Source organism: Spermophilus citellus (genome assembly GCF_964194105.1).
Source record: "Spermophilus citellus genome assembly, chromosome: 3".
NCBI lineage: Eukaryota > Metazoa > Chordata > Mammalia > Rodentia > Sciuridae > Spermophilus > Spermophilus citellus.
This window is the reverse complement of record NC_138184.1, coordinates 87,944,086-87,971,831: the sequence shown is the minus strand read 5'-3', so window position 1 is coordinate 87,971,831 and position 27,746 is coordinate 87,944,086. Positions and strand designations below refer to the sequence as shown.

The 27,746-nt window shown below is 52.1% G+C and overlaps 1 protein-coding gene across 1 annotated transcript; it reads right to left on the bottom strand.

The window, feature by feature from the left end:
* Positions 1–76: 76 nt before the first annotated feature.
* HVCN1 (hydrogen voltage gated channel 1) lies at positions 77–27,746 on the bottom strand. Its single transcript, XM_081287916.1, has 8 exons — positions 27,610–27,746; positions 27,191–27,269; positions 23,153–23,192; positions 9,316–9,594; positions 5,107–5,211; positions 2,245–2,476; positions 529–641; positions 77–213 (listed from the first exon to the last, which is right to left on the bottom strand). Exons 3-8 carry the CDS (start codon positions 23,171–23,173, stop codon positions 148–150), a joined length of 816 nt encoding a protein of 271 aa, XP_081144042.1. The 5' UTR covers positions 23,174–23,192; positions 27,191–27,269; positions 27,610–27,746; the 3' UTR covers positions 77–147.

The following is a 27,746-nucleotide window of genomic DNA, read 5'->3' as shown; positions in this document are numbered from 1 at the left end:
AGTGGTTGCGTCCAACACAGCCCTGGTGGGACCCATGGGCGAGGCACTGACCCAAGCCCCCTCACCACGTGACCCGGCAAGGTGGTCACTCTTGGGCACGGCCAGCCCAGGGAGGCAGGGTCCTCTCTGGGGCCGGGATGGGGGAGTCTAATTCACCTCGCCGAGAAGCCCGTGCTGCCTCAGGAGCTTGTTGAGTCTTTCAATTTCTTGTTCCTGTTGCAAAAGCAGACAGGGACTTTGTCACATCCCTACAGAGGCTCAGAAAGAGCCAGTGAGCCCCAGGCCCAGGGACACAGATACGAATGGAAGCTACACTCCTTGTGGAATTCAGGCTACTGAGGCGACTGCCAGAGTCAGGAGGGTCCCCAAGCTGCAGCAGCAGGCGGGTGGCTCAGGGCAGGGGTGGCCGAGCCAAATCTGAAAGGATGGGAACATGCGAGGGAAGGGTGCCCCCGGCCCAGGCTCCCTAGGAGCAGAAGCACCATGCCGAGGTGGGAACTGCAAGTGGATGTTGTCCCCAGGTCTTACCTTCTCAGAGCAGCTAAATTCAAGGTGTTGGATTTTGGCGACCAGCTGAATATTCATCTGTTTTAACCTTAAGAGCTGCCGTTCTGAACGTGTCTTGACGGAGATGATTATCCCTGAAAATGGGGAGTCACAGGATTCTAGTTTAACCACTGGGGGGTGGGGAAGTGATTTCTACGTGTATAGAGTTGGGAAGAATGACAGTGGCAGTCATCACAGAGTGGCCTCCGAACTAGGAGGGCCGGGTGTTCCCTTGGGAGCCTCTGGGTGTATGGTGTCTCCTTGGCTCATGTGGCTGAGAGCTCTTTTAAAATAGCCATAACCATGAAGCTCCTTGAACCTGTCCAGGACAGTGGCCCTGGTCCATGGCAGTGGGTGCCGACATGCCATAGGAGCCCTAGGCTGGCCACACTCATGGTCAACCCTCAGCAGAAGCAGTGATGACCGAGCCTCCACTCTGCTCCTGAACAGAATCCAGGCTCTGTCCTTCCCGGGATTTGCTTTCAACGCTAAATCTACACTTGCTGGTGACCATTCGCCCCCACCCGGCCCACATCTGCTGCAGCCAGTTTCCCTGCAGGTCCTGCTGGAGCTCGGGGGGCTGTGGCCATACAGGACTCACCAGGCCACCAAGGGAAGCGGCTCCACGCAGAGGGCCTGTCCCTCCCTTAGCGCCCTGAACCACGGCCCATCCGTTCAGGGATTTCCAAACCCTGGCTGGACACCTGGAGGGCTTCCGAGGTAGACCTATACCCAAGCTTATCAGGCCTTCTGCTGCAGACTGTTTTAAAAAGGTCTGAAGGTGACCACTGTGGCAGGTACACAGGCAGGCCATTAAGCAACCGGCCAGCTGTGGTCACTCTCCACGTAAAATCCCTTGGCCTGGAGCGCCTGTGCACGGGGTGTGCGGGGAGAGGGCTCTTCTCGAGATGGGTACAGAGCAGCTCCTTGAGCTCCCAGAGCCCGTCTCTGGGTCTCTGGTGGGTCATCAACACCACTCAGAGGCTACCACATGCTGTGACCTCCTCAGAGCTCAATTCCTGCATCCCTGCTGGATGGTGCCTCCTGGGTGGCCTGGCTGGGGTAGGCTCCTCTTAGGAGACACCCAGTTTAGAACCGAGATGCCCTGGGCCTTAGCCTAACCCTTTCCATGAATCAATCTTTTGGGGTGGTACCGTTGAACTTGGGGGCCACTGAGCCACATCCCCAGCCCTAGTTTGTATTTTATTTAGAGACAGGGTCTCACTGAGTTGCTTAACACCTCGCTTTTCCTGAGGCTGGCTTTGAACTCATGTTCCTCCTGCCTCAGCATCCTGAGCTGCTGGGATTACAGGTGTGTGCCATCATGCCCGGTTCCATGGATATCCATGAACCTTTTTTGTGTGTGTGGTGCTGGGGATTGGACCCAGGGCCTTGTGCATGCGAGGCAAGCACTCTGCCAACTGAGTTGTAGTCCCAATATCTTTTGATAATCATGAAAACAGCCTGAAGGAGAGAGGTGGTTCCCAGAGCAGGTGTTCTGGTCTCACTCTGGCCTCTGAGGTGGCAGTCAGTGGCCAAGTCGCATCCTGCCCCATGTTTTTCTGGACTTCTGGGAGGAGGCAGTGGCTGTGATGGAGACTATGTGTATGTGAGCTCAGGCTCCTGGGGTGACTAAACAGCTGGCCTTGGCACCCTCTGTCCTGTGCCCTCTGCAACCCAAGAGTGCTGGGTACCTACCATTGATGATCCGGGCCACCCGCCATAGCCGGAGCAGGATCAACAGGCCCAGAGCCTCAAACTCATGCTCCCGGAACAGGAGGACTATGTCGAGGATGAAGGAGACCACCACCACGACAGCATCCAGGATCTCAAACTTGTGGTGAAAGAATTCCAGGCGGAAGACGAAGATTTTAAAGAAAATCTCCATCATAAAGAAGGTCAAGATGGCGATGCTCATGTAGTGGAACACCTGGAGGGGAGGAAGAGCCACAGTCAGGAGATGGTGCCACTGGCCACAGGGCAGGTCACTGAGACTGACCTTGAGTACCCCTGCTAGTTACCAGAGGGAGAATTCACTGGGCTGACAAATACCGAACTCCCAGCTCAGGTGCTGTGCTGAGGGTCACTGGCATGGCAGGTGGGCAATGCCAGAATTCAGAGTCCACTCGCCCCCCTCCCCCGCCCCTGCAGCCTGGCAGCCCCACCGCTAGGGACACACCCCAGGGCAAAGCTTGTGTGTGCCCAAGACATGTCATGGGGTGTTTACAGCAGTGGCTGCGATCTTTGCCTTGTCTGTGAACAATGTCAGCGTCATTGGAACCACCCAGCAAGTTCTCATGGCACTCCATAGACATCCTGCTCCACTGTTAGGGCCTGGGCAGAGCCACCCACATGTGCCCACCTGGAAAGACCACCACGGTGGGAGCAAGTGAAGAGGGTCCCCAGATCTCAGTTATGAACACCTCACTAGGGAAACAACCTCTGGCTCTGGAGCAGAGGACATAGTAAGTGAGCTGGGCTCCGTGTGCCAGGAAGGACATGCACAGGCTTAAGGGCGTCATGTCAAAAGGACATAGTAGTCAGCCTGAAGAGGCTCACAGTGGCCAAATTTGGGACAATTTGAACATCAGAAAGGCTGACCGAGATTGACTAACACACCGAATAAAAAAAAATCTCAGGTCCGCGGCGGGGCAGGCACACAGGCTTCAAAGACAGCATCTGGTTATGGAAGGGTGGCCATTACTAAGGGTGGGGTAGAGAAGGAACCAGAAAATCACATTCTGTACCCCTTAGTGTTCACTGCTCAGGCAAGGATCATGCCTCTAGGGAAGGGGACATTTGTGTCGTACCAAAGTATCACTAGGCAGGCTATTTATAACTGCAAAGGGACACATGTCCCTGGACAGTAGTATGGTACAGCATTTGCTGCCTAAATTGAAAGATGTAGCTGAGTATCGCTGAGTGGGAGACCCAACTTTATGTGGCACTCCTGAAGGCGCCATATAAAGAACATGTCCCACGAGAACACTTGCTGACGGAGCCTCTGTTTCTTGGGAACCAACTAATGGGTCTCTTTGTCCAGATTTATCCAGACTAACCTAGAACCTCTGACAGCCTACAGGACAACTGACTGGACAATTCAAAAACTTGGTATCATGAGGAGGGGAAAAGGCCGAGTGCTGGCTCTGTGTTACAGAGGACATCTTGGGACAAGTGAGGAGATTCAAAGTGGTAATGATATATCTGCTGACCACTGAATCGGGTCTGACGGTTCTGCAGGTGAAAGACCTTATTCCTACACTGCTAAAGTGTTCAAGGGGGAAGTGTCGCTACATCTGTGACTTATTTTCAAATGGCCAGGCAGAAATACCTGTGCCCGTGTGGATGTATACTGATGAAGGAAATTGCGTATTGGCCATTTTTCATAATTAAAAAGTTTTGGGAAAAGACAGTATGGCAGATATGTTATTGATTCTATTAAGAAAGTGGGAGAACTGGGCAAGGTGATGCATGCTTGTGATCCCATCAGCTTGGGAGGCTGAGGCAGGAGAATCTCCAGTTCAAAGCCAGCCTCAGCAAAAGCGAGGTGCTAGGCAACTCAGAGAGACTCTGTCTCTAAATAAAATATTTTTTAAAAGGCTGGGATGTGACTCAGTGGTTCAATGCCCCTGACTTCAATCCCTGGCACAAAAACAAAATCAAAAAAACCCAAAAACAAAAGCCAGAAAGTGGGTGAGAGAAGGTACTCCTCGGGCTGGGGATGTGGCTCAGTGGTAGCGCGCTCGACTGGCATGCGTGAGGCACTGGGTTCGATCCTAAGCACCACATAAAAGTAAAAGATATTGTGGGGGCTAGGGTTGTGGCTCAAATGGTAGAGTGCTCGCTTAGCACGTGTGAGGCACTGGGTTTGATCCTCAGCACCACATAAAAATAAAATGAAGATATTGTATCCACCTAAAACTAAAAAATAAATATTTAAAATTTTTTTTTAAATAAAGATATTGTTCCACCTAAAACCAAAAAATAAATATTAAAAAAAAAAGGTACTCCTCCTTCCTTGCAGACCAGGCCGGCATAGGTGACAACAGAACGGGGTTGCCTCTGCCCTTTTACTATTTATAAAGATAGGCACTTAATAGGGATTCCATTTTTTCCCCACAAAGCACATGGGGAGATGCCTCTGAGGCTTGGATTTCCTCCTGTGTTTTCACTGCCTGTTGGGTGAACATCTGGGTCAGGCTCAGCCTTTAGTGGATGTCACTGAAGGGACCAGGAAAACACCAACAGAAGACAGGACGAAAACGACACTCCTGCCCCTGGGAGAGGAACGTATGTGCCTCATGTCCCTGATTACATAGGCCTGCAACCAGTGACTGGCTCTGGCGAGCTTCAGTGAAATGAGCTTCCTCCTCGTACTAAATGCTTCTCTCTCAAATTCGGAAAGGCAGGCCTCTTCTCCAGCCATTGACTAAAACACCCAAACTACTTCCCAGCAAGCCCTGTGGCTCCAAGCGGGGTGGTAGCCGCCCCCTCTGCCCCCAGTGCAGATAACAGAAGTGACCCACATCAGGAGCACCCCAGAGAGCGGGGACAAGCTACCTGGGGCGCATAGTTGTTCTTGTCAGGCTGGATGATCTTCAGGTCCAGAATGAGCTCAGCGAGCACCAGGAGAGCGTCCAGAATGACCAGGCAGATGATGACGACCTGCGGGCAGTGGGGGGACAGAAAGTGTGAGCCTGAAACAGGGCCCTCCTCCCGCCCTTAGGAGCTGCCTGGAAACATCAGTGAGACCACCAGGTACAGGTGCCGAGGAGGGAGAGCCACTGCCAATACCTTCCTGCAGGGAGCCTGCAGGGGCAGGTCCCCACGGTCACAAGCTGCCACCTGCCCACCACCTCTCCCCCCAACCTCTCTCTGCCGCTGACTCCCTGCCCCTCAACGACACCAGGCTCTTCCTTGCTCCTTCACCTTTTCCCTGCGCTGGCTCAGACCAAGTTCCACTTCCCAGATGGCAAAGGTTTTTTAAAAGTTACATTTTTCTATTTCTGGGGATTGCTGTCGCCACAGGGTGCACAGAACATATACTGAAGAAGTCATCTGACACATCCCGCCTCAGGGCTCTGGGATCTGGAAGGGGGGACTCCAGGGGCTGCTGACTCTTCAGGTGACAGTGATGCCACTGTACACAGAAACCAGCTCCTTCTTGTCGGGGACGGAGAGCAGGCCTGGGTTTCCTGGACAATTGGGAAGAGCTGAGTGGCAGAGTGGGGCTCTGTGACTTGCTACAGAGGGTCAGTGGGTGCCAGAGTGAGGGGTTGTCTCATTGATGGCAGCGGGGATGCTGCTGGTGAGGCCACTAATGGCAGGAGTACATTGACAGGGTTCTGACAGTCCATGGTGGCTGTGGAAATGGCAGCAGTGGGGGGGCCCCAAGGGACCCCGTGTGATACCCCTCTTTCCTCAGAAATTCCAGAACTCAGGCCTTGCCTCTCACGCTGTTAGATCCGTTGATTTTGACCTCTAAAACATAATCTGCTGTAAACTGGCAGTTTCACATTGAAATTCAACAAGTTGGGGCCTATGAAGAAGGGACTGTTTAACTTTTTGGCCATTTCCACCTGTAGTTGGTTATTGTAGTAAAGTGTCTGATGATGTCTTGATGATGTGGCAAATGGCTCTGCAAGGAAGTTTCCACACACATCCAAATTCAGCAGCTTAGTAAAGATTCAAGCCTCGGGTTTTTTTTTTTTTCTTTCTTTTTTTTTTTTTTAATCTTTGGTTTTATTTTAGAACCAACGGGATCTGAGAGTTCTTATAGTCTTAAAAAAAAAAAAAAAACAGGCACAGATATTTAGACCTAAGATCCAGTATTCAGCCCTAAAATGGAATGAAGGACCGCATGTTATATCATGCCACGTGAAGGGGCCAGACACGGGAGACCACGCATCGAATGCCTCCTTCCACACAGTGTCCAAACAGGCTCGTCCAGAGGGACAGCGCAGATAGGCCTTGGGGAGACTGGGAAGTGATGGTTCAATAAGAACAGGGTCTCTTTGGAGGGTTGATAAGAACATTCTGGAACTAGAGAGTGGTGGGCTACATAACACTGACTATACTAAAAACACCACAGAATTACTTCAAAATGATTGATTTCATATGAATCTCACCTGAGTTTATAAAAAGCAGAAACAAAAGTGAGAGAAAGATTCAAGACCAAGAAAAACCATAATGCCTGGACCCCAATCCTGGCTCCTGTGAACCCTTAATCTGCCGCTCACCAGGCAGCACTGTCTGGAAGAAGCCACGTCACAGAGAAAAATGCAGAGAATCTGGAGAAGCCCTTAATCCCCAACCCTCCCCTGCAGGGCCAGGCCAGGCCTGTGGCTGTCCCAGGTCCCCACACCAGCACCTTCCAGTGCTGTAGAGCCTCCATGAGCTGGTGCTTCAAATCTGAGAAAGTGGAGTTGGCCACCTCTTCTGCCCCCAGGTGACGGGGGAGTGTGGCGTGGGACAAAGGAGAGTGCAGGGCAGAGTTCTCCCGCCCACAGGCAGGAGTAAGAGCAACGCTCCCCACTCCGGGCACCGCCCATGGTGGCTTCCACAGAGACATGGTCCACCCACCTTCTCTCCTAGGTGAGCTACCCCATGAGAGAAGGGACAGCAGTAGCTGTCATCTCACCTTGGCCACCTCAAACCACCCAAGAAAGGGATTCCAGGACCTTCTTGCATGCTACCATCAGAGAGCAACACCCCTGATTTCCTGTCCCCTACTCCATCTGGCTACCCTGTCCCACCACAGCCCCTCTCCCCATCTGATGAGTTTGCACCCCAACCCTGTAGAGAACCCTCTGCCTGCCACGCCCCTTCTGCTGCTGCAGGGTCGCTGCTCACCACCGTGAGTCACGGCCTCCTGGCAACCCCTCCAAGGCACTTGGCTCTTTCCCTGCTTGTGCCCTTGGCAAAAACGGCCCCTGTACTTGGAATGCGTCCCCCTTCCATCCACAGGGCTCATTCCTGCTCAGCCCTCCAGTGTTGGGGGACATGTTACCTCCTTTGATTTCCAGTCCTCCATCAGGCCCTGGGCCTCCCAAGATTTCTCAGAGACCCTTCTGTCCCCTGTCAGGGGTCTTCTACCTGGGCTTATTATCCCTGTGATTCTTGTCTATCTGCAGACTCTCAGGTCCTCTTCAGTGAGGGCAGGGATAAGTTCACTGCTGTATTCAGTAGATGCTCTTTAAATAACTGTCACATGACTGAATAAACATCTTGACTTATTTTGTGACAGTTATCAGTTGGCTTTTCCCCAATAGTGTCTGTGGAGGTCCTGGCTCCGGGTGTTAGTCCTGATCCCCAGCAGGCTGAGTGGACCAGTGGTCCATTCAGGAGGCAGGGAACATCCTGAGGGGGTGGTCCAGGGCTCCAGGGCTCCCCTTGCAGCTGGAAGGAAGCTGGCTTCTTCCTTCAGCTCCTGAAATTGAGGGTTTGGAACTTCAACCCCAACAAGTTAATACCATGTTTCTGTTCCCGTCACAGCCACAGAGCAGAGCTGAGGAGCAGCAGGCGCTGGGTGGCTTCCCTTCTGTGAGCCACCCAAGAATGGATCAGATAAAGACCAAGCCGTTTGTTTCTGTTTTACTCCAAAACAGGTGGGTGATGGCAGAGGCCAGGGCTGCCTGCCTCTCTGCTTCCAGAGGGATAGGGTCCAGGGAGGATGTCTTCGACAGTATCCCTAAAATGCTTCCCTTGGGACCTGGACCTTCAAGGAGCTGTGAACTCCCTTGACATCTCTGAACCCCCACATTCTCCCAGGACTCAGAATGTGCTTCCAGACACCAGCCTGCCCCCCTCAGAGCAGAGGGTAGGGTTTCTGGGGCTGAGTAGACTCAACCTGCATTTGACCTTCAAAATCAAAATGTCCTTGTGACCCCACAAAGCTCAGTTCCCGCTGCTCTTCTTTGAGGCCCAGGCCTCCCTGTCTCCACATGGTCCCATCGGGAGGGCAGCCATGGTTTCAAGCCTGGCAGACACTCTTGGCCTCACTTCACAAGAAGAGGCTGAGGGTGATGTTCTCGAGCCCCAGGAGGCAGGGCCCCCTTTTGGCCTTGCTCAAGATCAGGCAGACTGTTTGCTGAATTCGCAGATGAATTTTTTTTCTGCCCCCAATGATTACCGTCTTACTCCTGTGTGTGTGTGTGTGTGTGTGTGTGTGTGTGTGTTTGTGTGTGAGTTTGAGTGTGTGTGTGTGTGTGTGTGTGTATAAAAACTGCTATAGTGGTCATTTTTAAATTGGAGCAGCTTGGCAGAGTTAGGTATGTCCCAAAGGTGCAGCTGGTCACTCACTAGCTCCTGATATCGCCATTGCCCCTGTCACCCAGCAGCCACTCCCCTCTCCTGCCCCCTCACCTGAGCACTACCAACTTGCTTTCTGTCTACCTGGATCTGCCTGTTCTGGATGCTTGCTATCAATGGCTTTGTACACCTCGTGGCCCGGAACACTGGCCTTAAGGATGGTCCTTGTGTCATGAGTTAGAGCCTCATTCCCGCCCAGAGCTCAACTGCGGCCTGTAGTTCGGATAGAGGGTAGACCACATTTTGTTTATCCATTCACCTGCTGCTGATGAGGATTATTTCCTCCCTGACAACATGGGATGGGCCCATGGCACCCCAGTGAGCCTGGGGCTCCTGGCACGTGGTGGGCATCTGTGAAGGAGCAGTGGAGTGGCAGAGGTGGGTCCCTCCCTGCAGGCCTGGTGACTTCCACAGGAGGCCCTTCCCCGCCTGGGGCTTCTGGGCCTTTGCCCCTCCTACCTGAAATCTGTGGGAGCTGAAGAGCTTCCTCAATATGCTCCTGAAGTCGCGGGCAGGCTTGGGCGCCGACCTGGGCGCAGCCTCGGCATCCCCCGTGCCACCCTCCTCGCCTGAGGCTGGCACGGGCGGCGGCTCCTCCTCCTCATCCTCCTCCTCGTTCTCCCATTTCTTGTAGTTGATGTTCCAGGTGTGGTAGTCGTCCCCGACCACAGTGAAATGCCTCAGGAACTTGCTCATCCTCTCAGCAGGAGTCCTGCGTGTGGCCCTGCGGGGGACGACCTGGAGGGTGGGACAAAGGCAGAGCTCAGGCAGGGCTGAGGGGAGCAGGCCCAGGTGGCCCGAGCGCTCCGAGCACCCTGAGCACAGCTACACGAGGTCTCAGTGGTTTCTGGTGCTTTTATTTTTAGAATCCAGGGGCTCAGTGTCGGTGAGGGTGAGGCAACAGGAAACCCCAGACCCCGCCAGACCTGTCCCTGCGGTCAGGCCGGCAGGAACCAGCAGAATGGTACTACTACTATGGCCCAGTCACAAAATACCCACAGCAGCCCCAGGCCCGGAAGAGCCGCCCTGTAGTTCAGACCTCACGGGAGGTGAGCACAGGGTGTGGGGAGATGAGGGCGACCCGTAAAATACCCAGAGTCTCACAGAGAAGTCGGGGTACACTCGCCCTCCATGCCACGGATCCGTCCTGGACAGGGACTTCATCCAGTGCTGTTTTAACTACACTGACAGTTGTTTAAAGAGGGAGAACTTCAAAGAAAAGCAGGTATTCCATCCCTTTACTTAACCCATCTTATCCTACCAGAGATCAACATTTTTACTAAGTAATATCACTCATAGGTATGAGTACAAGAATAGGTGATATGACAAGTAGAACAGGGAAAGAGAGTCCAAAGAGACCCATGTCCCTGTGGGAACTTGGAGGTAAGGTGTTAGCAATCCATACCAGTAGGAACAGATTAGAGAAGTTAGGACATCTGACTTCACCATTAGGGGGGGAAAAAAATCCAGTCCCTACCTCATGCCACACACAGAATAAATTTCAGATGCCTTAACATTAACATGCATATGTTAAAACAAAACTTAAGGTATCAGGACAAATACAGGCAGGTATCTTCATGGCCTCAGGATAGGAAAAGATTGTATACATAACACACAAAATGTAAAATAGATGCAACTGCATCCAAACCAAAAGCTTTCATATGACATGCACGTGTGTACACACAAACACACATCCCTGCAAAATTAAGACTTCCCACAGACCGAGAGTAAATATTTGCAATATACTTAACACTCAAAGATTTAGAGTTCAGAATATAGGAAGAAATCTTATAAATCAAAAAGAAGAGGACTGGGCAGTGATATTAACAGGCAGATCAGGTAAGAGAAAATGCAAATGGCCCAGTGAGGCTCAACCTCACTAGTACTTAGGAAAATGTGAAAGGAAGCAACAGTTACGCATATTTTCACTCCTGAGATTAGCAAGAATCTTCAAAATCTCTAATATCCAGTGCTGGGGATGGTGTGAAGCAGCAGGGTCTCTTGAACCCTAAAGTTAGGAATGGACACCAGTAGCTTCATTTGGGGAAGCAATTGGCATTGTCTGGGCAAGTTAAGTTGTACCTTTAAAATTTTTTTTTTCAAATATTTATTTAGTTGTAGATGAACACATAGTATCTTTATTTATTTTTATGTGGTTCTGAGGATCACACATGTGAGGCAAGCATTTTACCACTGAGCTACAGCCCCAGCCCCTTAAGTTGTATCTTAATCATCTAGTGATTCCATCCCTTCCCAGTGTCCAAAGAGAAACCTGTCCACATGTGCTCAAGTTGGTACCATGTTCAAGAACGTTCACTGCAAATATCCATTGCCATAAATCTGGGCGGTAGAAAAATGTCTCTTCATTATTCATGTGATGGAATGCTATAGAGGAGTCAAAAAGAAAGAACTGAGCGTCCTCAACAGTAGATCCCTCCTTCCCTGGCTCTGGGTGCCACAATCTCCTAGTTCTCCTCGTGTCAGTCTCTCTTGCAGGATCCTTTAAAGGAAGACCTTATATTTAAGTACTGGAATTCCCGGGGCCTGGGCTCTGCCCACAGCTCTTTTTAAGTCTCACCCGGCACCACGGCTTGAAAAACCATCTCTACCTGGATGATGCTTGAATTCCACCTCCAGTCCCATCTCCCACCCGAACTCCAGACTCGCCAGCCAACGGCAGGCAGAGTATCTTCCTTAGTTGCGTGACAGCTTCACAGTTAGCACATCTAAAGCAGAGTTAGTCATTCTTCACCAAACTATCCCCATTTTAGTTTATGACATTTCATTTGTCTACTTCCTAAGGCCAAAAACGCAGAGCATCGTTCTTGACTCTTCTCCCACCCAATAGGGTCCTGCTGGCTCTGCCTTTCAACTGTGTTCCAAATAGGACATCCCTGGCCCAAGCCAAATGTTCCCTGTAATCTGCTGCTTGCATTACTGCAGTGGCCTCCTGCAGCCTCTCAACATCCCTTCTCTATAGTAACCAGAGAGAACTTTCTAAGACCTAAATGAGATCATGTCCCGCCCCTACCTAACACCCTCAGGTGATCCTTCACTGCACTGGGCCCACTTCCTGGACATCTGCCTGTCTCACACCCTTCCTGAGGGCAGATGTGCTCAGACCTCACCTCTTCTGAGACCCGGTCACTCCCCAGTCCCACCCATCTCCATCCTCTGCTTCACTTCCCCTCCCTATACTCTGCTGTTGGATGTTGCTGTGCACTCATTATCCGCCTCCCCCACTAGACTCCAGGCTCCACAGAGAGGGACTTTTTCTTTCTTGTGCAACTGCACACCCAGTGCCAAGGACAATGCTTTGCACTTAACACCCAGAAACACTCATCTGAGGGACGGAGGAATATAGGAACGTGGGTAGACCTTTAACCCTGGCCAGTGTGGAATGAAGATGTGGAATAATATGAAATTTTCAAGTGAAAATTTGGAATTCATGGAAAATATTATGACTACATATTGCTTTTGGAATGTGTAAAAATATGAGCATAATCATGTAAGAGAAACAAATATAAAACTAGATAAGACATGAAATTTAGCTGGGCACAGTGGGGCACACCTGTAATCCCAGAGACTTGGGAGGCTGAGGCAGGAGGACCAGAGTTTGAGGCCAGCTTCAGAAACTTAGTGAGGCCCTGTCTTAAAAAAACAATAAGGGATGGGATGTGGTTCTGTGGTAGAGCACCCCTGGGTTCAATCCCAGTACCAAAAAAAAAAAAATATCACCATTATCTCTGAGAGTAGAGAATCAAATGATTTGAGCCCTCCCATCACCCTGACTTTATATGTAGAGATACCTTCTGGACTGTGGAAGTAAAAACTATATTTCAGGACTTAAGTCTCCCTCCTTCAGGGAGTACCAGAGGAAAGGAAGCTGGGCAGAGAAGGATCACCAAGGACTTCGGCTGAGTCCTAAACTTCACACGTATGGAGCAGACTCCAGGAAGCAAGGAAAAAACCTTACTTTCAGGGGGGAGGGAACTTCTGGGGAGTTGTGAACTTGAACAACTACCATAGATAACACAGGGCTGGATGGGGGATGTATGAGTTTCCAATACCCAAAGTAGATTTTATTGAACACCTAAGCATTTGTAGAAATTCCAGAAAAGCAGGCCATAGAAATAGGCCAAATTTAAGTCTACAGTAAGACCTACCTTACACTCATCCCAACAAAACTTTAAACAAGCTTTGAAAAGATTAAGCTGATCCCCAGCTAATTAGTGGAACAAAACTCAATACTCTGTCAGGGAAGACAACAACATGCACTTGACAACAGAGAGTACATATTGTCCAGTACACAACAAAAAAACTATTAGATAAAGAAGCAGAAAAATGTGGTCCATAATCAGTATAAAAATCAATTAATAAAAGACTTAAATCGATATATATATATATAATGGAACTGGCCAACAAAGACTACCATGACAAATATATTCAAAGATTTCAAGGAAAACATAAGTTTAATGAAGGAACAAAGAATCTCAATAAAGGAAACTATGAAAAAGACTCAAATGGTGACTGTGGAACTAAAAAATACATATATGAAATGAAGAATCAATAGATGGACTAACATCTGATAAGATACTACAGAAGAAAAGATCTGCAAACTTAAGCACAGGGTAATAGAAAATACTAAGTGGAAAGAAAAATGGCTAAAAGCAAAAAAACCCCACAAAAACTCAGGGACACTATCAAGTGATCTAACATGTCGGTGTCTGTTGTAATGAAAGGAGATGGTAGGGAGATTAAGGAAGAAAAAATTTTGAATAAATCATGGCTTTAAATGTCCAGATTAGATTTAAAAAATACATATATATATACATACACACACACACACACACACACACACATATAATGAAGCTCAATGAACTGCAAGCAGGAAAAACATACAAAAGAATGTACTAGAAGGAGACACCAAATTCATTATCGTGGTTCCTCAGGGAAGGGTAAAGGCTATAGCAGTCAAAATGTGAGAATCAAAAAGTAATCGAACTCTACCTGGAAAATATCCTTTCGAATTATCCAGAGATTTGATTAAAATATGACAAAACATTAACATCTTCCAATTAAGGTTGAAGACCACATAAGTCTTTGCCAATATTTCATTCTTTTGTATTTTTAATATATTTTTTTCAAAGTAAAATGAAAATCTCTCTCCAGCTTGGGTGCACACTTAAGGATTTTTCCATGATAAGTTTCACCAGCTTAGAGAGAAGACCTGGGCTGGCCCACCCAGTTTTTCACAAATGGGGGCATTTCAGAGATGGGGAGCAGGGCTTGCTCATAGCCAGCTAATCGGCAGCATCACACTTGAGAGAGACTGAGAGGCAAGCTCTCTGGCCCCGGTCCACCATAGGATCTACGGGACCTTATACGTTTCTAAGCTCTAACTTTGGTCAAAGAATGCCATTTCCTTCACAAACCTGTGAACCCTACAGTTTCTAGTTAAGTGCCCTGGGGAAGTCCTGGCACTAAAAGACAGCGAGGCCGTAGGTGAGGTGAGCAGCGGCGGTTGTTCCAAAACTCTGCACCCAGGAATCCAGTCTGGGCTCCAGGCTGCCTCCCTGCCCCATCCCCGACGTTCTTCAGGCACCTTGGGAACCTCAGACATGAGATTTCCCCGGATGCTGATGAGCCCCCAATGAACTTCTAGGGGCTCCTGCAGTCTCTCGCTTTCTGATTCTTTCCCCAGCCACGATCCTGGGGCCGTGTACAGCTCTCTCCTCACCTCCACAGTTTACTTCCTCCTCTGCCACCACCCAGTCTGAGCTCTCACCTCCATTGCCCAGGAAGGCCACACAGCCTCCGACTGATCTGATTCCTCCAGGGCACTCTCCGCCCATCAGCCTGAGTGGGCTCTGTGAATCCTCACCCTTGACCTGCTTCTCCCTGTGATAGCCTTTTACTCTTGCAATGAGAGCGCAAGGCCTCATGTGACATGCGCAGCCCCAAGGGCTTGGCCTTTCTCCTTCCCCACAGCCTGCTCTCTGTGCTCAAACCACACTGGCCACCATCTGTCCCTCCAATGCTCCATGCTGCCCCCGACTGAGCCTTACACAGGCTGTTCACTCAACCTGGCCTGCTCTCCTCCCCACTCCGAGCTTGGCTCACTCTTACTCAGGCTTAACGCCTTGGCTGAAGTACCACTTCTTCGGAGAGGTCCTCCCTGACCTCTGAGATCTAAACAGATCCTCTCCCAGTTTGATAACCTCTCTGCACACACTTGACTTTTCCTTGAGAGCCCTTATCATGGTTTCCGACAGGAAATTGTTTGGTGCGCCCTTGATGTATTTCTTCTCTCTTAGCATTTAAACTCCATGAAGGTGGGATCTGTGTCACCTGAGTCTCATGTGACATCTGACTCATGGCAGAAACCTCTGCACACCTGTCAGCCAAGGATACCCTGCCTCCCCTGCCAGGTCATAATTTCCCTCCAGAAACACACCACCCGGCAGACGAGGGCTGCCTCAGCCACTTGTCAGCATGGTGGACGCTCAGGGTACTCTACAGAAACCACAATTATTTTTATTTCACAGGAAAGTTTTCTTTCGGAAACCTCATGACCAGTAAAGAAGCAGCTTTTAGCAATTTGGGATGAAGATATTTGTGGCGCCCAGCAGAGCAGAAAATAATTCTGGTTTTAAGTCAAGACTGTCCTGGCAGAAGCAGAAAAGTTCCAGAAAAGGGCTAAGGCAGAGCTGACCGCAGAGCTTCTGTGGGCCCCTGCAGCTTCACCACGCTGGCCCCTGGGCACCCATAGGAGGGGGTGGACCAAGACACAGGAGCCCTTCCCGGTGCCTGGCAGGGGCAGCCCCTAGCGTGCAGGCTCTGACTCTCCTAACAAGGAACGCCCTCCTCTCCACCTTTGCCAGTGTCTGCAGAGCCTGCTCACCCACCTGCTGTCTGAGGTCCTTTGTTTGCCATGACCCAAACTGAACTCATTTCTCCCCTAAATCTGCACACTGTCCCTCCAATGAGGAAGGAGTCCCTCGGCTCCTTCCTCACTAGAGCCTCCTTGGTTCCACTCTCCGGAGGCCACGTGCCTCCCCTGCCTCCTCTCCAGCTCAGGCGCCCTCCCGACAGCAGCCTCTTCCCTGGCAGGGCCAGAGGCCTCCTCCTGCAACCCAGTCAGGCTGCCCCCACTGCAAGGCCCTCTCAGGATGAAGCGTGGGTTTTTTTTTCAAGTGTGGCCTCTTGCCAGGTGGGGCCTCCTCCCGACCTCATCTTCCTGTCTTCTCTGCGGCTGCCACACCCCGGCTATTCCAGACTCCTCAGGTTCTAGGTGCCCCTACTCCCTCTGTTCTTGGGACCCCACCAGCCTGCTCCATAGTCTGCGCTGCCCTCTGCCAGCTCATCCTCGAGTTTTGGGCAGAGGTCCTGCCTCCCTGGAGGCCTTCCAGCGATCCTTCTCCATCTACTTGCACTGGGGCCATCACCTCTCTGAGAGCTGGGCCACGGTGCTGGGGGTGGGGTAGGGGGTGGGCAGGGACCCTTCTCCCTCCATCACTGGGAGGGCTCCATGGGTATTTAATCCATGGACTCTCAGCACGTGGCCGTGACAGGAGCTGCCCCGCCCAGCGTGTTGGCTAGGGCACAGGACAGGTGCTGCTCCAGGACAGCTACGGCCTGAGGGGAGAAAGCAAGAGCAAGACCCAGAAGGGGCCAGAGCAAGGTCTCCAGTGCCCTGAAGCCACCGTCTGCAGGAGGGGAAAGTCCCTATTTCAGGGCCCTCCAACGACTACAGAGAAGGTACTTTTTAAGAAATTCAGTCACCTCCCGATTCCCAGGGCCTACAGCTTTTCGGTCCCCATCTCCCCGGCTCCGGCCCAGAACTGTTCTTGGGAACCTGATTTGCCAACTGGCCACCACCTGCACCCCGGCTCCAACAAGGGCAAGAGCGGCCAGAGCCCCTGCCACTGATGTTTATTCTATCTCATGCGCTGCTCCTGTCCCCTGGCTGTTGTGTTTCAACTCTAACAATGGGTGGAAACCATTAGGGTCTCATGGATAGAGGTGAGTCAACCCAAATCACACACTGCCAGAAACCAGGAGAGCCGTGCCTGCCCTGGGCTGTGACCTGGAGACCACGTTCTGGGACACAGGGCCCCAGGAGTCGGGAGCCAGAGAGCACAGATCTCCCAGCTCAGAGGGTGCGGCGGGTTAAACCGTGGTCCCCCAAACTCCTGTGCCCTCAGAATGTGACCTTATTTGGAATGTGGGACTTTACCTGTATAATTAAAGATCTTGATACACTCGTCCTGGAGTGAGGGAGGGGCCTATCTAAATCCAGTGACCCGTGTCCCTAGGAGGAGAGGCGAGGATGTGAAGATGGAGGAGACGGGGGTGATGCCTCCACGAGCCAGTGACACCCAGGACTGTCGGCCCCACCCACGCTAGAGAGAGGCCTGGGACAGATCCTCCCCCAGAGCCTACAGGAGATCCTGCCAACACGATTCTGAACTTCTGGCCTCTAGAACCAAATCAGAGTTGTGCTCGGTCGCGAGCCTGTGCTACGCGGGAACAGCTATCCTAGGACACTATCACAGAGTCTGTCTATGGACCACATGCTCTGTCCTTTCATCCTCCCAGGCCACCTCCCACCTGGACCCCAAGGAGGAATCAAGCTTCTCCAAAGGCCACCAAAATGCTGTGCAGATGCAGCGCATCTCTGCAGCTGGTAGCGGCAGCAGGGGCTCCCTCTGTGCCCAGCTTGCAGGCCACCCCCCTGCTCTCACTCGACGCCTCTGATGACCAGTAGAAACAGGTGGAGTGATGGGAACAGCCTCTCCATCTATGGGAGGAAAAACAGGCGCGGAGAGGAGAGAAGCTGGCCTCAAGTCCCACTGTGTCACACACCAGCAGCTGGCGATAAGACAGGGCAGTGGGCACTCCTGGAGCCCCTGTGGGGCACGTTGACAGGTAGGCCCTTTGTAGAAGGGCCACCAGACATTTTCTCCCTCCCCCTCCCCCTCCCCCTCCTCATCTTCCTCCTTGTCTTCCTTATCTTCCTCCTTCTGCTCCTCCTCCTCTTCCTTCTTCTCCTCTTCTTCTAGGACACACGGTCTTGCAATCTGGACCAGTCTGGCTCCAAATTCCTGGGCTCAAGTGATCCTCCTGCCTCAGCCTCCCAAGCACCAGGGAATATAATCAATTGGAAGAAAAAAGAAAATTTCCCTTTTGCTCTGCCAGGTATGGGAGTGCAGGAGGGAACTGGGCTCAGACAGGTTTCTACCAAAACTCACCCTAACAACAGACACACCTTCATATGGACACTCTCCACAGCCCCCTAAGTCAGCCCCAAACTGGAAACAACCCAAAACTCTGTTGCTAAATACACCATGGTAGACCTGTGCTGCAGAGCAGTGTGTGCAGCCATGCAGAAGGTGGCAAGTGACAGAGCCATGCTGAAAGTCCCCAATCTGTGCTTGAAGGGAGAACTGACAAAAATCAACCTCCCAAATCACATGGTTTCTCCCGGGAGGGGAAGAAAGTGGGGCTGGCATGCAGGGTGAAGAGGAACTTTCCGTATTTTTTCCTGTTAGTTTTAACCATAAGAATTGTCATTTGGAGAGGAAGATCCAGCCTTTAAAGAATCAAATGGTGAGCTGGACGAGGTGGGGCACACCTGTAACCCCAGCAACTCAGGAGGCTGGGTCACAAGTTCAAGGCCAGCTCAGCAACTTAGCAAGGCCATAAGTAACTTAGTGAGACCTGTTACAAAATAAAAAATAAAAAGGGCTGAGGATGAAGCTCAGTGGTTTAAAAAAAGAAAGAAAATTTCATAAAGTTCAACCTAATATATGTTTATATATAGGCATGTTCATTGATTTAGTTTCTTATGCTGAGAACTTGTTTGTGTAGAGTTGTTTAAAACAAAAAATGATAAGTAAATGATAAATCCAGCATATAAACTCTAGTCTACTGGCTTTATTTCAAGACACTCTGCTGAGGGAAAATGTGCAGAAAAGGATTTAGAAAAGAAAAAAAAAAAAGCAATAAGAATGATGGTCACTGTAAGAGAAGGAATCAAGGTCCCGAGCTGTGGTCTTCTGTCCTTAGCAGATGGGGACACTGAGGTCCTGCAACGTGGCCACCCAGGCCATGGGACTTGTCCCTGGTTCTGCTGCCTCCTGGTCCACTCCCAGGCAGTCCAGGGAACTGCCCGGCAGAGCCTGTCACTGTGGCCCTGATCTGCATATCAGCAATAATTGACTCTTGGTCTGCCCTGCCTCTGCCACCTCTGTCGCAGGGCCTTTGCACATGCAGGTTCCGCTGTCTGGAATATGTAACCTGCTTTGCCTTGTCATCTCGCTTCCTTTCCCTCTTTCAGGTCCCTCTCAAGCATCCCAGCTCATGGGACTGGCCCAGGGCTCCCCAACTGCAGGTTCACATCCACCTATTTGTGTGACTGAGTCTGTCACCCCCGTCCCTGACTGATCACTGCCAGGCCAGGTGGGCTCCTGCCTCAGGGACACACACGGGATGGAGGGATGAAACACTGGGCAGATCTTTCACGCGGGGAGGCATGGCGACTTCGAGGGCAGTTCACCTGCCCCCTGGGAGGCTCTGTTCTGAGGAATGCCTATTTTTAAGATCAGGGAAGTCTTTAAATAAGCGTAGAAGGTTTTCCTTTTCTGGGGTGGGGAGGAAGTGTGTCCGAGGTTCATAAAACAACGCCCGTGAGGTGGGAGGGGGCCCTACTGGGAGCACATCTGGTGGCCCAGGTCCCCAGCCTGTGCTTCCTTCCCGAGCCAACAGGCCTGGCAGCAAATCTGGCACAAGGATTGTAAGGTCGCAGGGAGACCATAGCTACAGGAGTGGACGGCACAGGTCACTGGAACCCTCTCCAGAGCACCTGCGGTGGTAGGAGCTCTGTGCAGAGTGCTTTATAGCACAGGGCAGGAACCCTGTGGGGGGAGGGGGTCCCAAATCGTCTCTGTTTACAGATGAGCAAACTGGGAACAGAGAGGTAAGCAACTTGCCCCAGGTCACACAGCCAATAAGAAGCAGAGCTAGGACACCAACCCAGGCTGCCCAGCGTATGCCTTCCTCTTGGGTGACCCTTGTGAACACTGCCAGCTCCCAGCTGGTGAAGTCCCATGTTGGGTGGGGAGCTTGGGACAGTACTCTTCAGTAAGACATCAGACTTCATATCCTTCCTCCTGGCACGCTCTGACTCGCACAGTCTGCGGCCAACTCTGCAGTTACTGCGTGTGGGACACCCAGACTTCACACTTTATCCTGTTCTATACCCTAAGACAGCCCACTAAATGGATTTCAAGACCAGCAATGAGTTTGATGGTCACTAGTCTGAGGGGAGAGGCCCTGCCTATTTCCCTGGAGGAGGGAGAAGATGACAGTCAGAGAAGTGAGAGGGTCCCAAGGTCCAACGTCTGGAGCAACAGCCATAAGGGCATACGTTGTGCTGCTGGCTTCATAAATGCAGAGGAAAAACATTTTCCAGAAATTAAGAGTTGCGCTGGGCTCTGTGGTGCAGGCCTGGAATCCCAGCAACTCAGGAGGCTGAGGCAGGAGGATTGCAAGTTTGAGGCCAGCCTCAGCAACTTATCAAGACCCTGTCTAAAAATAAAAAAATACATTAAGGGGGTGCTGGGGATGTAGCTCAGTAGTATAGTGCCCCAGGGTTCAACCTCCAGTACGTAAATAAATACATAAGAGTTGTCATCAGCATGGCTTAGTCCCCAGGGACAATGTCTTAGAGTTGCTTCAGCCATGGAAATGACAGAGGCTGCAGTTCAGGGTCCCCCATTTCCTTCTCCACATTCCACAGAGGGGACCCTGCCCTGCCCAACCAGTGGCTCTTGGCCTTAGATGCACATTAGAATCACCTAGAAACTTTAAAAAGCCCTGATGAACCTCCAGATTCAGAGGTTCTGCTTTATTTGGCCTGGTGTGGTGATTGCTAATGTGCAGCCAAGGCAGACAACCTGCACCGGAAAGAGCCCACAGCTGCACCCTCAGCCTGCACCCAGAATGAGCTAAAGGGCTACAAGGGCGTCTCAGCAGCCGGGTGGCACACTCCTGGAATCCCAGTGACTTGGAGGCTAAGGGAGGAGGATCACAGGTTTGAGGTTAGCCTCAGCTCTGCCTCTCACTGGCTGTGTGATGTGGGTCAAGTCACTTGGCCTCTCTGTTCTCAGTTTGCTCCTCTATAAGTAGGGACAACTTGGTGGACTGTCTCAAAAAATGCAAAGGGTTGGGGACAGAGCTCGGGGACAGAGCACCCTAATTCCCAGGTTCCCCAGATGGGGTGGGCGGATGCCACTGCCTGCATTGCGCTGAGGAGTCAGGCTGGCCGATGGGCCCCTTGTACTCACCATGGAGCCTGCGATGTCCACGCCCTGTATGCTGCAGCCAGCTGCCCCCACCCCCAGTGCTGATGAATCCTCCACCACAATTCTGCAAGCTACTGTCCCACTTTACAGAAGAGGAAAACTGGGGCTCAGAGAGGCAGGGAGAGGCAGAGAGGGACCCCACAAGAGGACAGTGTCCATAGCCACTGCAAATCAGGTCTGCCTGGGGCTGGAAACCCCACTGCTTTCTCCCACAAAATGGCTGTTTTCTTCTTAAAGACCAGGAGAACCAGTTCTCAGCCCCGGTTCTCAGAACACGAGGAGACCGACCAGCTGGACCACGAACACAAGCCTGATCTTTGGCCAGGAAGAGGTGGGTTTGTCCCAGGTGGTCCTGACCCCTCTTCCCAGCTCCTGGACGTGTTGTCCAGGGCCAGCCTTGGTGTGGTGACCCCCAGGAGCTCCCCAAGGTGTGTCCCCTGTTGGTTCAGCCTCCCGTTGCCCTGCAGGGGCCGTGCCCTGGTGACGGCCTGTGACAAGGCGCCCCCACCCCTGCACCTGCCCAGCTTCAGACGCCCGCCTCCTCGGGACCCCTGCCCGGCTTTACCTGGCGAACAGACTTTGCCCTACTCCACTCCGTCTAGTGGGGCTGGGGCAAAAGCACGGCCACAAAAGGGAACAGCAACAATCCAGACCTTTGTCACCTCCCCATCTCCTCCACCACCTCCTCTCAGATTTGCATTTTTGACAATTATAATCAAGGACCGGAGACCAGGGACAGGCCTTTTCAATGGCCAAGAAACTTCCTGAGGAGTCAGAGGGTCTTACTGAATCCTGACGGCTTCTCATTTTTAGCACCTTTATCAGCAACGCCAAGACCATGTTTTCTCACAGCTCTGGGATCGGGATGTGCCTTTGCCTGTTTTGCATTTTCCCCGCGGTGCTAGGGGTCAAAGCCAGGCCCCGGCACTCCCCCGTGGCCTGCCGGGGACCCCCTGTCCTTCACAGCATGTGCAATAACGGCGCAGGTACAGTCAGTGGCATCTGACGCGCTAAGAACATAGCGCCACAAGTGACTTTTTCCTTTTGATGGATTGTTTCCTTTCCCTTAATGGGATGGACACACTTGAACGCCAACATCCTCACCAATCTTGATACACACTGTCACCTCTGCTCAGCACAGCTGCGGGGGCTAAGCCAGTCCCCAGCACAGGTGCCCCAGCTGCCTGTACCTTTTTGGTTCACTTAACTTAACGGAGAATTGCAAACGAAAGAAAAGTCACCGCCGTTTCCACACCTTTCTTCGACACTTTGTTACCTGGAACTTGGGGACCACCTAACTCTCACAGCCACTTGGCCACCTGCCACCCATGTGAGGACACACAGGTTGCTACCACTCTGTGTCCTGCTGACCCCCATGTGGCTTCTTGGGTCTGCCCCAGGCAGCCCCCTGCCACCCTGGGCTCCTGTAGCTCGCCCCTCCACAGCCAGCCCCTGCCGGCCCCCAGGCCCTTGGGGGGAACTCCGGAAGGGGAAGCCGACACTTCCTTCCCCCTTTGCAACTTTTGCCACTGATATACCCCAAACCCAACCAACCCACACCCCAACGTCAAGGTCAGGATTTTTCAGTCCTGCTTGGGATGGCCACAGACAGGAGGCCAAGCTTTGCTGTGAAGTCAGGCTGGGTTGAAACCCGATTTGCCACTTCCCAGCTGTGTGATTCTGAGCAAGTGGCTTTAGGTCTCTGTGCCCAAATATCCTGACCTGTATGACGGGATGCTAAAGAAAAGTCCCAACAGACTCAGCATCTCCCTGGTGTCTACAGACCCCGATTCCTTGATCCTCCTGATAGCCCTTCAGGGGCTAAGGTGGGAACTAATATTTCTGTCATTTTCCAGAGGAGGACACTGAGGCATAAGGAGGTGAAGGGCCAAGCTTTGTGACTCAGGGTTGTTAAAACAGGAATTTACCTTTACGTCACTGGAGGCCATCTTCTTGTGGTCTCTGGATCTGGAAAACAAAAACATATTTGTTTGGATCTGTCACTCTGTTGCTGTGGCCCCAGCATGCACCTGGCAATCTCTCCTTACAGATTAGGTCTATGTTAACTTAGTGTCAACAGAGTTTGAAAATAGCATAAAGCTCACAATGTATGTAGAAGGACATGTACCCTGGATACACACCCCAAAAGAACTGAAAACAAGTACTCCAACAAACACCTGTTGGAGTACTGGGTCCACATTTTGGAGATGGTGAACAATATGTAGTAGAAGTATTCACCATCTCTGAAAGGTGGAAACAACCCATGTCCATTGATGGGTATGGATAAACAGAATGTGGTATATCCATGCCATGGAATATTATGCAGCCACAAACAGAAATGAAGCACTGATCCCTACAAAGACACAGATGAACCTTGAAAACACTATGCTAAGGTGGCTGGACACAATATGCACATACCATGTGATCCCCACTTGTACGAAACAGCCAGAATAGGCAGATCCATGGAGACAGGAAGGAGACTGGTGGATGCTGGGGACCAGGGGAAGGGAAGAGCAGGGAGTGACTGCTTAAAGGGTCTCCTCTTAGGGTGATGACTGATCTGGAATTAGATCCATGGGATGGCTTGATGGCAGCACGATATTGCAAATGCACTCAATGCTACTGAATTAGGAGCTTCAACCTGGTCCATTTAATGCTATGGAAATTTCATTCCAATTCCAAAGACAGGCATTGCCTTGCAGTGGAGGGCTCTGAAAAAGACTCACATGCCCACAGGGGGTCTGGGTGGTTGCCTGCTGTGCACCTGAGCAGTGGGAGGGTGCATAGTCTGCAAGTGTAGATGTAGAAAAGAGAAAGAAGATCCTGTCACAGCATGGCAGGGTCAGGATGGCCCCATCTACGTAGAAAAAACACAAACGTGCTTTAAAAGCTTTTTTTTTTTTAAGTCTGTAAGGGAAGCAGTGAGAGTGTTCACAGTGGTCATCTTTGGGAGCAGAGGGAGTAACCTGGACTTGGGCTTGAGTGACTGTCCTCCTCTTTGCTTCTGTAAAGTCTGAACTGTAAGAATTCTGAGATGGGGGATTATCCAGTGGACCCACTGAACTCGGGGGGGGGGGGTCTTTGTAAGTGGAGGTGGATGTGAAGCAGAGGAGACAGAGAGCAGGAGGTGCCTAAGCTGCTGGCTTTGAAGACGGAGGAAGGGCCCGCTGCAGGCACCTCTAGAAGTTGGTAGGATGGGCCACCAGAGTCCCCCGCCCCCAGTCTGAGGAAGCAGGGCAGCCCCGGCAGCGCCCCCTCAGGTTCACTGAGACTGAACATAGACTCCTGACCCACAGAACTGTACAGGTACAAATGTGGGTTGTGTCAAGCCACCAAGTCTGTGGCATTTGATCAATGGCAAAAGGAGACTAGCACAGCACCTCGGGGCTGGTCCCACGCCAGCACGCTGAGGGTCAAGGGCACTCCTTGTAATGGCCACATAGGAGTCCCCTCCAGAGACTTGTGTGGGCCACGAGTGACGGACAGTTAGGTTGTTCCCCAGTCTTTTCTTGCCTCAATGTGCCAATAAGTAATTCTACACGCTTTGTGTTATTTTTATAATTAAAAGAGTAAAATATTAGCATTTGGGGAAAAAATTCACATACAAAAAAAAAAATAAAATAAAGCAAACCCCAGCTTTCTCTCCTCTCCCACAGTCTGGGTGCAACAGGACTGTCGAGAGCTTCTTTCTGGTTGGCTAACAGAGCAGCGTCTGCAGGCGGCGAGTTTAGCTCAGTACAGCCCTGGCCCAGCACCCCGGGGCCTCCCTCACCCCTTCTGCATGAGATGGGCTCCAGCAGCTCCTTTACACAGATGAAGGTGAAGGGAAGACGAAGGTGCTCTGGAGGGTCCCTTCCTCACAAGACAGGAAGCAGAGCTGGCACCCACGAACACCCAGCTTCACCCATTCAAGCAGCAAAAAATGTAGAACTCCCCGGCTCTCCCCCATTAAACTAGTCAAGACAAATAAAAGTGATAAAGCATGATGCTCACAGGGCTGTGGGGAAACTTATGCACACTTCTGGGGATCACTGCTCTAATGGGCATCTGGCAACAAGGGTCCGCTGCCTTCAAGGTGATCAGACCCCTGACCTGAACACTTCACTTTGGAAATTATATGTCAAAGAAGTCATCTGACAGGAATGACAATATTTACACAAATGTACAACAATGTTTACAGCTAAACTAGATATTCTGGGCACAATCTAGAACAGCCCCCCCCCCCCAGGGAAAAGCTGAGGAAGGCAGAGGGCTACTGGGAAGAGTGACAATATTGAGGTCTATGCAGAGAGGCAGAAAGAACTCTGGTGAGCAACAAGAAGGGAGAAATGGAGGCCTCTGGTGCTTTACATTCTGCGGGCGATTGTACAAAATTATCTGAACCTTTACCAGATGCCAAGAACTGTGCTGGGTGAAGAGGCAAGAAAAAGAGGTCAGGTCAAGGGTAGGCTGATGTTTCAGCCCCAGGAGACAAAAAAAAAAAAAAAAACCCAAGGAAAGAAATACATAAGCGAGATCACACTCCCCGCCACCCTCGGCTGTGTGCTGGGAAGGAAAAAACCTGGTCACGCACTAGAAAGCAGCCAGCGTGCCAGGGAGGCTCCTGCAAGTGGAGTGGTCAGACTCCTGAGGAAGTGACATCTACAGTTTCCTGAATGTCAAGGGGACCAGTCATTCGAGATTTCAGGGTAAGGCGTTCCTGGGGAAAGGAGAGCCTGCGCTCTCACCCCTTGAGAGAGCAAGAAGCTTGGGAGAATGGGGAGACTCCTGATGGAGGACAGCGGCAGGAGATGAGTCAAGAGTGAAGCAGGAGGAATGCAAGTTCAAAGCCAGCCTCAGCAACTCAGTGACACCCTGTCTCAAAGTTAAATATAAAAAGGGCTGGGGATGTGGCTCAGTGGTTAAGCAGCCCTGGGTTCATCCCCAATGCCTCCCCCCCTCAAAAAAAAAAAAAAAAGAAAGAAAAAGAATAATCACTTGGGGCCCAAGTATGGAAGGTGGATGAGGGTTTGGGATCAAGAATGCTGCAGGGAGGCCAAGGGGAGGCCCTCAGTGACAGTGACATTGGCCTGAACTTGGGGATCAAAGTGAGAACACAGAGGCCAGACTTGGATATGCTTAGGGGGAGATGGTGTGGGGTGGAGAATGGAGAACCAAGGCACCAAGGGCGAGCTGGGCCAGCTAGGCTGTGGCAAGAGCTCTCTGGGCTTCCTCCTTGCTAGACAGCAATGTGGTGGGGGAGGGCTGGAGGCCGCAGAGGAGCCTGGAATTATGCAAGTCTTAGCCCAAAGCTTGTCAAAACCCTGTCCTCATCAGCTTTCCCCCAGGGGACTTGCAGGGGAGAAGTTGCTGGCTCTGATCTTGGTTTTACTCAAGTTCCTGGTAGGGGACCTCCGGAAATACTGCAGATCTAGAGTCCCACCAGCCTGAGGTTTGAGGGGCCCAGGAGGAGGAGCGCTTCTAGAGGTGTGGGATGGGAGGGAGGGGACACAGCTTGGTAGGAAGCTGAGCTAAGTCTTTACACCAGGCATCTCACTTAATCTCCTCGGCATCCTGTGAGGTAGGTGCCAGGCTGAACCCCAGGGGGCAGATAAGGAAACTTGAGACACAAAGCGACAAAGTCACATGGCTAAGCCTGCAAGATCCCCTGCCCTGGCCTGGCAGAGGAACCTCCAGCATTCCTGGAGGGGGCTGGCTGAGAGGAAAGCCCCCCCTCTCTCCTGGAGGTCACCCCAACCCTAGCCCACCATTATTGTTCCTTAGCTCCCCTGACCCAAGAGTGGGTGTTCCAAGGAATTTCCAGGTGAAGGACCTGCTGCCCTGGGCCTTCCTTCTGCAGGGACGGGTTGGGGGGCTCACTTTGGGCTCCTCCTGGGGCACCCCGCCTGCCTTCCCTGTCCCTGTTCCCCTGGGCAGCAGGGGCTGGGGCAGGACAGAGGGATGGAAGGACGGGGCTCCACACAGACCTGGCTGTGAGTTCAGGCTCTGTCTCCTTCTTCAGGACCCAAGGTACCGCGCGGCCTCTCTAAGTCCCGGCGTCTCCACCTGTAAGCGGGAGGGAGACCGCGATGGGCGCTGCGCCACCTGTTGCAGCCCTGGGTGATGAAGTGATGGCACCTGGCCGGGTCGCGCGCGGTGAGAAAGGACAGTTCTTGGCACTGGACCCCAGGGGGACAAGGCCGCGGCGGGAGGGCTGCCCTGCAGCCTGGCACCCGGCGACGCGGGGTCCCGGGGTCCCTCCGCCCGCGTGGGCAGCGAGCACGGGCGCGGCTGGGGGCGGGTCCGGCGGAGTACCCTCGGCGAGGGCGCCCCGGGGTGCGAGGGTCCCCGCTGCTCTGAGGGGTCGGGATGGGGGAGGAGGGCGCGACCCCGGCCGGGAACTCACCGCGCGTCCGCGGCCACCGCAGCGACTGGCAGCCCCGCGTCGCCGCCGCCCCTTCCTCCAGGCCCGCCCCGCCCCGCCCCGTCCCGACGCCGGGCTCTGGCCGGGTGCCGGCGCGCGTCCCCGTGCCCGCCCCGCCC